The following is a 13,932-nucleotide window of genomic DNA, read 5'->3' on the forward strand; positions in this document are numbered from 1 at the left end:
TTCAAGGGAAGCGCTTCAGATACTTTAAATGTGAGGTTGCTTTAGATGGTATTAGATTTTTCTTTAATTCAAAAGGCTCCCAGAGAATACACTCAGTGGTAGGGCACTCACCTGGCGTAACTGAAGCCATGGTTTCCATCCCCAGCACCAAAACTCAGCAAACACAGAAGGTCTCTCAGAGACCAGTGGGGTCACCATCATTCCAGCAGCTAGACCAAATAACAAGATAAATAATACTTTATGGTTCTGGATACAGACTTCCCGTGTTTACACATCTCAGGATATTTTTTATGATAAATATTTTTTTATTTTAATTAGGTATTTTCTTCATTTACATTTCAAATGCTATCCCAAAAGTCCTCCAGACCCTCCCCCACATCTCAGGATTTTTAAAAAGCATATTTCATCTGAGATGGCACTTGCTTCTGTTCAACCCTCAGAGAACTGAGAAGTTGCTGGAAACAATCGACCAACTGCACCTGGAGTTTGCCAAGAGAGCTGCGCCCTTCAATAACTGGATGGAGGGAGCCATGGAGGACCTGCAGGACATGTTCATTGTCCACAGCATCGAGGAGATCCAGGTGAGGGGCTCTCCCTCGTCCTCCTCCCGTTAGTGAGTATTTGCTGGGTGACATGATGTCCTGGGGTCAAGTGTACCCTGATCTGAAGTATTTACTCTGCCTCACCCTCTCTGTCCCATGTCCACTGATTTCCTTCCTTTCCTCAAACCGCCCTCTTCCATCTTCATGTCACATATAGGTGTGCACGTGTATACCTTCCTATGCGTTTAAGACCTAAGGTTCTGGGCTCGTAAGATGGCTCCTAGTAAAGGCACTCTCCCCCCCCACCCCCATCCTGCTGACCTGAGTTCAGTCACCAGAATCCATGAGGTGGAAGGACAGAACTGACTCCCACAAGTTGTCCTCTGACCGGCACACAACATTCTATGTCATGCATGAATGCACACACAGACACACAAAATGCACCTTTAAAAGAGGAAAATGAGGTTCTAGATTGAGGGAGACCCTTGGTGTTGACCTCTGGTTCCCATGAACACGAACATGCCTATAAGCACATATGAACACACCCATACAAAAGCACCTCCGAAACAGCACCCTGCTCCCCGCCAACTGAAAGTGCCGTACTTGTATATCCCTTCAGAACATTCAAATAAATCTATAAGCAAGACTTGTTGGCTTTAGTGTTAGGGAGGGAAATTACTGTCAAGTGCCCCTGGACCCTGTTTATTCATAATCCAGCTATGGTGAATTTGAGCTACAACAGATTATAAAGAAAATATACATTTGTTAGTTTTTAAAAAGACTTTATTATTTATTACATGTAAGTACACTGTAGCTGTCTTCATGCACTCCAGAAGAGGGCGCCAGATCTCGTTACAGATGGTTGTGAGCCACCATGTGGTTGCTGGGATTTGAACTCAGGATCTTCGGAAGAGCAGTCAGTGCTCTTAACTGCTGAGCCATCTCTCCAGCTTCCCCACTTCCCGCCCCTTTTTTAAAGACATATTTGTTATTTTTTTTCCAGTAAATCTGATATGTCATGAGGCCTGGGTTTCGTAAAGTGTTGCCTTGTGGATACAAAGTCATAAATTCAAACCCAAGAATCTACATTAGAACAAACAAACAAACAAACAAACAACTGGGCTTGAATGCATGTGCTTGTGATCCCAGACTGGAACTAGCTGGTGAGCCAGACTAGCCTAATGAGAGAGCGGCCAGGCCAATGAAAGCCCCTGTCTAGAAAATCAAGATGGACCTCTGGCCTCTAGACACATGTACATACGCGTGAACACACACACAAAGTTTACACTAAAAGTGTGGTGGTACATGTCTGTAATCCCAAAAGCTGGGATTGGAGGAGAATCAAGAATTCAGGGTTCCCAGCACTCGGGAGGCAGAGGCAGGCGGATTTCTGAGTTCGAGGCCAGCCTGGTCTACAGAGTGAGTTCCAGGACAGCCAGAGCTACACAGAGAAACCCTGTCTCGAAAAACCAAAAAAAAAAAAAAAGAATTCAGGGTTATATGTGATTTACATAGCAAGTTCGAGGCCAGTCTGGCTACTTGAGCCGGTGCCTAAAAATAAACACACAGTTGATGCCCTACTTGGATTGGTTCTCTGCACTGCCCCCTGTAGAGTCTGATCACCGCGCATGAGCAGTTCAAGGCCACGCTGCCCGAGGCCGACGGGGAGCGGCAGTCCATCCTGGCCATCCAGAACGAGGTGGAGAAGGTGATCCAGAGCTACAGCATCCGGATCAGCTCCAGCAACCCCTACAGCACTGTCACCATGGATGAGCTGCGCAACAAGTGGGACAAGGTGGGCGGCCGCTGGCAGGCAGGGGCGGGGGCGGGGAGGGCAAGATGAGCGGCCAAGCGTCCGTGGGTTGGGAACGGGATGAGGGAAGGGTTGTGTGGGATGGAGGATGACCTAATCTAGCATCACCCTCAGACTTCCCCTCCCTCCAGGCTTTATAGATGTGTTGAATGCAACTTCTGTGATCCCTGAGGAAAAACAATAGAAGTGATTTCCCTTAAAGAAAATATTATAAATTTTGGCAAAGTAAATATTGTTTATGATATTAATACTGTCAGGGAAACGTGAAGGCCCGTGCTGTGCAAGTCTGGGGACCTAAGTCTAATCCCCAGAACCTATTTAGAGGAAGAGGGAGAGAAAAAAAAAACACCTTAATGCTCTAGCTTCTATCCAAGGGCCATTCCTCCATGAAAAGTTCTGTCCTGCAGCACCAAGCCCACAGGGGCTGGGACCACAGCGCAAAATCACCAGCTTGAATGTGGGAAAGACTGGCATCTCTATTTTCACCCTCCCTGATCGAAAGTTACACACACACACACACACACACACACACACACACACACACACAGAGAGAGAGAGAGAGAGAGAGAGAGAGAGAGAGAGAGAGAGAGAGAAGAAGAAGAAGAAGGAGAAGAAGAAGGAGAGAGAGAGAGAGGAGAGAGAGAGAGAGAGAGAGAGAGAGAGAGAGAGAGAGAGAGAGAGAGAGAGAGAGAGAGAGAGAGAATGGAATATGAGAGTAAAAACAAACTAAACTTTAAAAAGCCAGGCCTGGTAGTACAGGCTTGTAGTCCTGTTTGGGAGGCAGGAGACCAAAATTTGAAGGGCACCCTGGGCAACCGATCAAGTTTAAGGCTAACCCAGGCCTTGACTCACATTATAGAGTGAAAAAGAGGATTGAGATAGGCTTAGATGTAGGTCCTAGGCTTAACTCCACTACCAACTAAAAAACTAAAGACAGGATATGTTAAAGTGTGTGCCCCACCTCTCCTTGAACAAACACATTTGAGAGTAGATCTAACAGCAACCCCATGACCTTGAAGTACCCTGAGCCTGTGTGAAGATCTTGAGATAGTTGCAGGGGCTCGACTGGCATGTGAATGCCTGGTGGCTGTGTGGCAGCCATGGGTTCTACTGATTCCTGATGCCCACATCCATAGATGAAGGAAATGATAACTTTCGATCAGGGAGGGTGAAAATAGAGATGCCAGAGTTCCCCACATTCAAGCTGGTGATTGTGCGCTGTGGTCCCAGCCCCTGTGGGCTTGGTGCTGCAGGACAGAACTTTTCATGGAGGAATGGCCCTTGGATAGAATCTTAAATTCCTTGACCGAGCTGTGCTTTCAGCAGTCCCTTGGTGTTATAAGGTAACAGTCAGAACTAGTCCCTTGAGCAGGACTCTCTTTCCCCTCTTTTCCCCAAGCCTCTGTTCTTGTCTTCCCACTTACCCCTTCCTCCCTCTTCAAAGCCCAGTGGCCTACCATCTGATGGGGAGCTCATCCCATGGTCCCTCCTATGAGACCAGAGATGGCCTCTCATCCTGTTCTCCTTGGGCTGTGACAGGTGAAGCAGCTGGTGCCGGTCCGGGATCAGTCCCTGCAGGAGGAGCTGGCTCGCCAACATGCTAATGAGCGTCTGCGACGCCAATTTGCTGCTCAGGCCAATGCCATTGGGCCCTGGATCCAGAACAAGATGGAGGTTGGTAGCACACTACTGGAGTCTGGAGTCCTATTGGCCTTGGTTCTGTCTGCACCCCTCACTCCATTGTCTGTGGCTGTCTGTACAGGGCTCAGAGGCACATTTCCGCTGTCCACCCTTGTCAATGACAGAGCTCTTTCTCAGGTGTAGTCTCATCAGGACCTGGATTTTAAGCCATCCATCCCTAATGAGGGAGGGCAGGTGAAGCGTCACACGTACTTTGTGTTTCTAAAACATTCAAGAAACATGGCATTGGAATGGCTCTGTGGATCTGACTTTTTTAATCGCTTTCAACAACAGCCAAGAGACATTTTCTGTCTCTACTTTGGGATCAAATATGAACTTTATCTTAGAGGTAGAAACACCTAAAGTGATAAGAAATTCTCCCCAGTGGTCTGGTGCCTCTCTGAGAGCTCTGCCTATGCCTGCCAGTCCTAGTGCCCACAGCACAGAGCAGGCCTAGCCTTCCTCAGAACATGTCTCTTCCCGTCAAGAATGTCAACAGGACTCCTTCCTTACTCCTGCTTTGGATCATGGTTTTTTCCCCCTTCCATTCTCTAGACAGACATGAACTTAGCCTAATATCGCCCTGTGGTCTTGTCACTAATTTGTCTGAGACATCTAGTGCCTTGGGTTCCCTGATGTAGGTGTGGCCATTGGCCCAGGAGCCAGAGGCCCACGCTGTCTGTCTCTGTGCTCACGGGTGCGCCCCTCCCCTCCCCCCCCCCCCCCGAGTCCCCACTTCCATCCTGCTGTCTGCTAAGTGCCTCTCAGCTGCCTGTCTGGGGGACTGCCTCATTTGCTCAGTGCCACCTCATGCCCTGCTTGCCCGCCACATATAGGAGATCGCTCGGAGCTCCATCCAGATCACCGGGGCCCTGGAGGACCAGATGAACCAGCTGAAGCAGTACGAACACAACATCATCAACTACAAGAACAACATCGACAAGCTGGAGGGTGACCACCAGCTCATCCAGGAGGCCCTGGTCTTTGACAACAAGCACACGAACTACACCATGGAGGTATGGAGGGCAGGCACACGGGCAGGCTTGACTCGCCTCAACACCTCCTCCACTTGTTTCCTTACGCACATCCCCCTCTCCGTTTCTGGTGAATTCTGTAGGTGTGAATGTAGGGGACAGTTAAGTCTGTTTACTGTGTGTGGAAAAGCACAGTGAACTGTTACAAGCACTAAACAATAGTTCATTGTCAAAGTTATCATTATTGTCATGGCGAAGTCATTACACTTCTTTGGAGAGGAACTTAAATTGTCCTTATTTCTTCCTGTTGCTCTTTGGCTAGGGTTGTTGTTGTTGTTGTAGTGGCTGTGGATGGTCTCATGCACCCCAGACTCTCGTGGATCTGACCATGTAACTATGAATGGCCTGATCCTCCTGCATCCATTTCCTGGTTACTGTGATCACAGACACGGATCATGATGCCCGTTCTTTATTAGTTATTTTAAAAATTAGTCTACAGAGTCAAGACTGTCCCTATTTCCACCAGTCTGCTTCAGTCTGATCTCCCTGGGAGACTTTGGGTATAGCCCAGTGCCCATCCAGCTATTTGGTAAGTGTGAAGATGTCTTTAGTCACAAATAGACCACACATTGAATATTTAATCTACAAAGTATGGGCCAGAAATGTAGTTTAGGTATAGTTTTGTTTTTTGTTTTTTGTTTTTTTTGGTCTAGCATGTGCAAGGCCCTAGGTTTAACCCCTAGTTCCAAGTATATGTAACATAAATAAGAAATATGAATTATGCAAAGTGCCACTTTGTAGATTATCATTTGTAGAATTCTGGTCTCACTCCTTAATATTTCCCACACTACAGAATCTTGCAAAAGTTGAAACAGTGAAAAAAAAAATTTAAGTACAGGAAAGTCAAGCTGTTGAGATGACTCAGCAGGCAGAGGCACTTGCTGTGAGGTCTGACAATCTGAGTTGAGTTCTAGGAACCTGTGTCAAGGAGAGACTCCAAAATTTCCCTGTGATGGCTGCACAGGGACTCCCCGCACTGATGCTGCTGCTGCTGCTGCTGATGATGATGACAAATAGAATGAGTGTAGCAAACCTATACCAAGCTCTGCGTATTTCCTGCTCATGATGCACTAAAACCTCCTTGACCTAGCTGACGGCTGGTTCTTCTCCTTTGTAGCATATCCGTGTCGGATGGGAGTTGCTGCTGACAACTATCGCCAGAACCATCAATGAGGTGGAGACCCAGATCCTGACAAGAGATGCCAAGGGCATCACCCAGGAGCAGATGAATGAGTTCAGAGCCTCCTTCAACCACTTTGACAGGGTACTGCTTTCTCTCTAGTTGCGTGAAAGACAGTTATATCTGGAAAAGCATGCGTACTGTTGCTCAGAGTGCTTTAAGTCACATGTGTACCAGGCTGGCTTTGAGGTCTCTCAGTAACTGAGGGTGAGCTTCTGTCCATCTGCCCCCACTTCCAAGAGATGGGCTGGTGGCAGGTGCTTGGCGTCATGCCCAGCTGCTCACTTTAGGTCCCCTGCTCCACAAAGTCCACAAGGAAACTGGTTGAGGGATCCCAAGGGATCTAGTGATCAAACAAGCACTGGTCATGTCACCATGTCACCGTCAAGTGACCTTACATCAAGGCTTTTGCTTTGTTTCCTGGAGTTGGGGATTTAGCTCAGGCTTAGAGTGCATGCCTATCAAAACACAAGGCCCTGGGTTAGGGCCTTAGCAAGAGGGGTGGGCGGGGGAGACAAAAATCTGCACAAAGAAACAAACGAACAGAAACAATGTAGCTTGCTTTGTACCTTGTAGATTCTTTATAGTTAATAGCAACGCTTGGCTGTCTTTAGTAAAAGCACCTGCTTGGTGGTAAAGAGGGCTGGCTGTTCTTGCAGAGGACGTGGGTTCAGATCCTAACACCCAGTCAGAGGCTCACAATCACCTGTAACTCAGGCTTCTGACCTTCGAGGCCCCGTGCATACACCTGGTACACACATGTTCACCCAGGCATACAAACATAAACATTAAGTAAATAAATAAACCTGAAGTATTCTTAAATGTAGAAAAGGTTTATTTACATTACAGCACTGGAAACAAAGTTCTTCTGGGGCTGTTGTGGTAAGATCAGATATTTAGATTACTCCCATGTTCTCACTGTACAGCAAGACTGGGCTGGATGTGTATGCAGGGAGCAGAAACAGGAAGAGCTCTGTGAGTTTGAGGCCAGCCTGGTCTACATAGCAGGTTTAGGCAGGAAGGTGCATAGTGAAAAACCCTGTCTTAAGAAAAGAAAAAGAGACAACGCAGATAGGATGGCAGGGTCATGGAAGGCGTGGATGGAGAGATCCCTCCGATGGACCTCTGGGCCGTTGACTATCACAGATCACAGGTATGGCTAGAGCTGTGTTTCTGAGAAGCTCACTAAGATGCCAGGTGGGGGTGGGGGGCATTGGAGTGGAGAAGGTGAGTGAAGCCAGATGTGGCTGCTGGAGAAAGGAAGGAAGGGGTCAGAAAGGAACTTGGGGTTCAGGGCCAGGAGTGGTAAGACTGAGTGAGGGCTTCTTGAGAGGGAGAGTGATGAGCTGCGGCAAGGTTATTCCAGCCTCCAAGGGCAAGAGAGGAGGAGTGTTCATGTGCCATCGCCATTGCAGGAAAGCTGACCCTCCTGCCTGGGCAGTGGGAGGCCTGCTTAGTGAAACCAGGCAGTCTGCACATAGTGATCTTCCCCAGCGAGCGGCCATCTGAGAGGAAGAGAGGAGACCTACAGGGTTACTGCTCCAAAGCAGGTGCAAGAGCCAGAGCAGGGCACCAGGGGAGTGCACAGGGGAGCCAAAAGGCAGAACGCAGGGCTGCGGAGTGGCTGACATTGGCGAGGGCCAGGCCCTCAGGCCTGGGAGCCAACACTCAGGTTCCATTCACAGAAGACAGAACTTCTACCTTTGGCTTTCTAAACAGGTCATTTCCTGAGTGAACAAAATCATCTGAATTGTCAGTAAAGACCTATTGGTGTTTAAATGTTAGCTGTCCCTCTTACAACTCTGAGACATGGACATAGGAACCCTTTCCATCCCAACCAGATTTTTGCATCAGATACCCTGCTTTTACAGAGCTGAGACCACTGACCCATTGGGTTTGGTGGAGAAGCTGAGCTTGTCATACAGATGAAGCCATTACATCTGGCCCTGGGTTCCATTCCCAAAGCTTCATCTGGGCAGTAGTTTCCCAGACTGGTTGAGCCATGAGTTTCTCCATTCAGCTCTAGAAATGCTTGCAATACGTGCTGTTATCAATAGGTGGCAGTAGTGAGCTCCTCACTGGCTCCCTTTGCTGCCTTTACTGTGGGTTCTCTTTTCAGTATTGGTCTTTATTACACCTGCCTCCTTTTCCTTTCCTTCCTTTTATTTTATTTTGCAGTGATGAGGATCAAGCCTAGGGCCTCGTGTGTGTTAGGCAATGCTCTCCCACTGAGTGACAGCCCAGTCACCTCTTCTCTGTTAAAGGGATTATTTTATAATATCCTTGTACTGTGGCTTTGTCCTTCTGTAAGTCAGAGGTGACCTCTAATCTTAGCTGGTCACTCTTTCTCTACCACCTTGCTTACTGGGCACTGGGTCAGGCAGAGATGTTCATCTGGTCCCTAACTGCCTTCTCTCTGTCCTTTGCGTTTGCACAGAGGAAGAATGGCCTGATGGATCATGAGGATTTCAGAGCCTGCCTCATTTCCATGGGCTATGACTTGGTAAGACACAAGCCGAACTTCTGCAAAGGTCTGGTACCATACCAAGCCTCGAGTGTGGGGAATCTAGATGTGATCTTTTCCTAATTGGTTCATTTTCCTATCACAGGGCAATGCTTTTTGAAAATCTGCTTATCACTATATAAAAATAATGCTACAGGGTTAAAAATGTATTTTACTCAATACCTGGTAAGGTTTCCTTATGGTGAAAACGTTAGGGACATGGGATCTCCTGGTGATTTTTAGAAGCTGCACTGACATAACTCACGTACTTCAGTGAAACAACTTAAAATGTTCATGTCAATGACATCTAGTTGCCTGAGTTTTAAAGTGTGTTTTCCCTTGTTATTTTAAAAGATAGAAGAGAGATTTTAATGGCTGGGGATGATAGTGCAAGATTTTAATCTCACCTCTTGGGAGGGAAAGACAGGCAGATCTTTATGAGTTCCAGGACAGCCAGAGCTATATTGGGAAGTCTCTGTTTCAAAAATACAATCAAGGGGGGGAGGGGGATGGGAGGGAGGGAGGGGGAGGGGAAGGGAGGGGAGGAGGACAGATTATAGAAATGTCCTGCATTACCCTTTGATGGTCACATATTTATCTATTTCCCAAACAGTATCTTATTAGATAGCCCAAGGTGGCCTTGAACTCACTGAGATCCTCCTGCCTCTGCCTCTAGCCTGAGGCTTAGAATCCTAGCAGTATAAGAATAAATCAAATATACAAACTCGTAGAACAAGCCAGAATACCAGGTGACATATGCCTGTAGTCCCAGCACTCAGGGTATTTTGTGTGGCCCAGGTTAAGCTAGCTGGGAACTCACTGTCTCCAGGCTAGCCTCAAACCTGCCATCCTGTCTGCTCAACCTCCTAAATATCAGAACTACAGGTTTGCACCTTGCTTATATATAAAGCACTGGGGTTTTTTTTAAAGCTTTTTTTGTCTGTTTGTTTGTTTTTTAGTACTGGGGATGTACTAGTCAATTGCTCTAATACTGAGCTGTACTCCCAGTCTTTATTGAGCATTTAAAATACGACCTGCTTTGATTCCTCTGGTAATAAACTGAATAATGAGCACCATCTTAACAAAGCAATTCCACTTTCCAACTTTGGCTGAGTTACTCCTCCTAATTATGTAATTAGGACGGGCAACATGGGGTACACAAGGGACACACTTCTGATGGGCAGGGGCCTCTGGCTCGATGCTACAACCACATTTAAAACTGCCAGAAATGGACCTGAGTCACCCACAAGAGGACGCCTTTGCAGAGAGTGAAGAGAACAGCATGGAGGATCCATGATGATATCAAACCCTGAAGCACGTACTGTCTCTGTACCACCTCTCCTTAGGGTGAAGCTGAATTTGCCCGCATTATGACTTTGGTTGACCCCAACGGACAAGGCACAGTCACTTTCCAGTCCTTCATTGACTTCATGACTAGAGAGACCGCAGACACCGACACGGCGGAGCAGGTCATCGCCTCCTTCCGGATTCTGGCTTCTGATAAGGTCTGCTGGGACAGGTTTTCTTTTGTTTTAAAACTTTTAAAATGATCTTTGACTATCTGCGGGCAGCACTAGCACCTGGGCCTTGGTGTGCATGGCGGTCAGAGACAGCCTGGGCCTTGGTGTGTGTGGCGGTCAGAGACAGCCTGGGCCTTGGTGTGCATGGCAGTCAGAGACAGCCTGGGCCTTGGTGTGTGTGGCGGTCAGAGACAGCCTTGGACGTCAGGCTTGCCCTCATCTTGTTTGAGAAAACGGACCCTCTTGTTCCCTGCTGTATATATGCAGGGCTTGCTTTTCTGCAAGATTTCAGGGATTCTCCTGTATCTGTCTCCCATTTCACAATAAGAATGCTGGGAATATAGATGCATACTGTTATGTCTGGGCTTTTAAAAAATGATTTGTCTCTGTGTGTGTGCGTGTTGTGCATACATGCATATGTGCTTGCGTGTGTGCATGGTCCGTCCTCTCATACGCCTATACAAGAGTTCAGAGACAAGCAGAGTTCTCCAGGCTCATGTAGCCTTTACATGCAGAGCCAGTCTGCCAGCTGGATATTTTTAATACAAATTAGGCAGGGGTTTATATAGAGAGAGAGAGGCTTGGGAAAGAGTAAAGCTTATCCCAGAACATGAGTGAAGGCTTCTTGGAGACAAGGTCCCATTAGTATATGTTTATAAAAAGTTCTCAGCCGGGCGTGATGCCGCACGCCTTTAATCCCAGCACTCGGGAGGCAGAGGCAGGCGGATTTCTGAGTTCGAGGCCAGCCTGGTCTACAAAGTGAGTTCCAGGACAGCCAGGGCTACTCAGAGAAACCCTGTCTTGAAGAAAAAAAAAAAAAGTTCTCTCCTTCAGTGCCAAATCCTACTCTTTCTTTATTTTTTTCTTCTCTCATATGAAAATGACATATTTTCATATTTTTAAATACCAGAGCATGAAAGGGTCTCTCCATTTTCTTATATTTCTGGTTGCGAGCCTAACCTTTAATGGCTAAGCCATCTCTCCAGCCAAGGGTCTCCACTTTCTAAGAACATTAGTTATGTGAAGTCAAATGAGTCACTCCTATGTTCTCCTCGGTTTATGATGTGAACCAAGTTGACCCACAAGGTGGGGAATTAAAATCGGAATGTTTATCACTCACATTTGACCCAGTATGAGAAATATTGGCAATAATCCCGCATGTGTTTTTACCAAGCATCCTGGAATTCCCGCAGGTCACCTTGCAGACTCACTCTCTGTGAGCCCAGCTTTTGGTCGTTAGTTGGTAAAATGAGCAGAGTAGACGCCTTACCTGTAATCCTTGCCAGTGTAAGAAATGTGCAGATATTAAGATGGTTTGTATTTTAGGTTCTCTGCATTTAATTTGCACTTCTTGTGTTTTTCTCCTAGCCTTACATCTTGGCAGAGGAGCTTCGTCGAGAGCTGCCTCCGGATCAGGCCCAGTACTGCATCAAGAGAATGCCCCCATACTCAGGCCCAGGCAGTGTCCCTGGGGCCCTAGACTACACTGCCTTCTCCTCTGCCCTCTACGGGGAAAGCGACCTCTAATGCTCTTTCTGTAATCCCTACCCTATCAGAATGCAATAAAGGCTGAAGTATAGGCTGTTACCTGGAAACTTTGACAAACTTTATTAAGAGGTGTGATGAGCTGGACGTGGTGGCCCACGCTTTTTCTCCTCACGCTTGGGAGGCAGAGGCAGGCCAATCTGTGAGTTCAAGGACAGGCCTGGTCTACCTATCAAGTTCCAGTCCAGCCAGGACTTAGTGAGACCCTGTCTGAAAAACAAATCAACAACAACAACAACAACAAAAGAGAGACTAGGTGAGGGAAGGGCTAAGAAGAAAGGTCAGTCTATAAAGTGCTTGTCCTGTAAAGATGGCTCAGTAGTAAAGGTGCTTGCCAAAAAGTCTAACAACCTGCCTTTGATCCCTGGATCCCGTGTGGCAGAAGGAGAGAACCGCAAGCAAGTTTTCCTCTGGCTTCCGCATGCATATGCGCACATGCATCTGTACATATGTGACCATGCACACCATCAGAGGGTTTTTTTCTTTGTGGCTCATTCTTTCCCAGCCTAGGTCAGGCAGAAGCAGCTTCAATGCGTGAATGTAGTGGTCCTTTTCCCATGGGTCTCTTTCTGAATTTTTAGCTACATGAAATGAAAGGGTAGTTTGGTTTGTTTCTTTGACTAAGTCGGCTGGATGGCTTACATACGGTGAAAACGGGGCGGTCTGGGGCAGAAGTGAGTGCAAGTGTGAAAATCGAAACATTCAGGATTCATGACTGGGGAAGCAATGACTTGTTGGTACTCTGAAGGTCTGGTGAGGGTTTGATGTTTAAAATACATCTCCATGCCTTTGTATTTATGTAGTTATGTTTGGGAGGACACGTTTGGGGAGGACATGATTGGAATTCTAGCACAGTTTTTTTTTTCTTGCTTATCCTAAGTTCAGCTGGACCTACCTATAAGTGATATCATTAGTAAAATTAAACATTAGGAGATGGGCCTGCAAGTGGGAAACAAATTCCTCAAAAGATGTTTAACATTAATACATTTTTTTCTTGAGACAGTGTTTCTCTGTGTAGCCCAGGCTAGCTCCAAACTGACAATCTCCTGCCTCAGCTTCCTAATTATGGGGAGACTATGGGTATATGTCAGTATGGCCCCCTTTTAATAATCAAACCAAAAGAAGTCTTTTGAGAGTGTAATGTAGCCCAGGTTGACCTTGAACTCCTGATCCTCCTGCCTCTTCCCCACAAATGCTGGGATTACAGTGTGTCCCCAAGTCAGACTCATTACAATCTGAAAATTATTTATTTATTCCATTGTTACATTTTAACTTATTGTGTATGCATGTGGCCGTGCGGTGATGTGTGCGGAGGTCAGAGGACAACTTCTGGGAGCTGGGTCTGTCCCTGTACCACGTGAGTCCCAGGGAGCTAACTCTGGTTGTCACTCTGGTGGCCTTTACTTCCTGACTCTGCCTGCTCACCTGCCTTAATATTTTTGGATAATTAATTTTTTTACTTTAATTATGTAAATGTGTGCTTTTGTTTGGGTAAGTGTCTCCGCACAAGTGTAGGCACATGAGAAAGTCAGAGGTATTAGATCTTCTGGAAGTTGAGTCACCGGCAGTTTTGGGCCACAGGACACAGATGCTGGGAACTGAACTCTGGTCTTCTGAAAGGGCAGTTAGTCTCCTTAACTTCTGAGCCATCTCCTTAGCCCTCATTAATGTTTTTGAAGTGGAGTTTTCAGTCGTCTCTTTATAGGACTGGACAGTCGGATTTGGTGTGGGGGGTGAGCGTCCCTGGAAGGTGAAGTAGCAGGGAAGCAAGTTTAGTTGCCAGAGATGGAGGTGGAGGTTTCTGTTGTTGTCTCTTGATTCTAGATGCCCGTGTTTTCCCTCTGGAGTTTTTTGTAGAAGTTGCAGAGAGACAGCTCTAAGTGCTTTGCACTTTAATAAGGGGCTGAGCATGGCTGTTCCCAGTGAGACAAGAAGGCTGTATAGCCTCTGGCACTAGGTGGAGCTCTCCCATGCCTTAGCATGCAGAGGGCAGCCCTCTCCATACAGGAGGTAAGGTCCCTTTGCACTCCTTTGCTGCATTCCTCCTGGGAGTCGATAGTACTGGAGGTCAGAATGTCACCCCTTGGATGGGACAGTGATTCATGGCTCTGTCTG

General features: G+C 47.0%; 1 protein-coding gene across 1 annotated transcript in view; it reads left to right on the plus strand.

The window, feature by feature from the left end:
• The window catches only part of Actn2 (actinin alpha 2), a 71,315-nt gene extending 59,448 nt beyond the window's left edge, over positions 1-11,867 (plus strand). Inside the window, exons 14-21 of the mRNA XM_085831285.1 lie at positions 441-581; positions 2,155-2,337; positions 3,895-4,029; positions 4,872-5,051; positions 6,187-6,333; positions 8,687-8,752; positions 10,099-10,257; positions 11,641-11,867. Coding sequence (XP_085687411.1) covers positions 441-581; positions 2,155-2,337; positions 3,895-4,029; positions 4,872-5,051; positions 6,187-6,333; positions 8,687-8,752; positions 10,099-10,257; positions 11,641-11,799 — 1,170 coding nt within the window. The 3' untranslated portion in view covers positions 11,800-11,867. The remainder of the gene's footprint in view (positions 1-440; positions 582-2,154; positions 2,338-3,894; positions 4,030-4,871; positions 5,052-6,186; positions 6,334-8,686; positions 8,753-10,098; positions 10,258-11,640) is intronic.
• Positions 11,868-13,932: the final 2,065 nt, after the last annotated feature.

This window comes from Mus caroli, unplaced genomic scaffold, assembly GCF_978045245.1.
Source record: "Mus caroli unplaced genomic scaffold, Mus_caroli_1 scaffold_15, whole genome shotgun sequence".
In the NCBI taxonomy this organism is placed as follows: domain Eukaryota; kingdom Metazoa; phylum Chordata; class Mammalia; order Rodentia; family Muridae; genus Mus; species Mus caroli.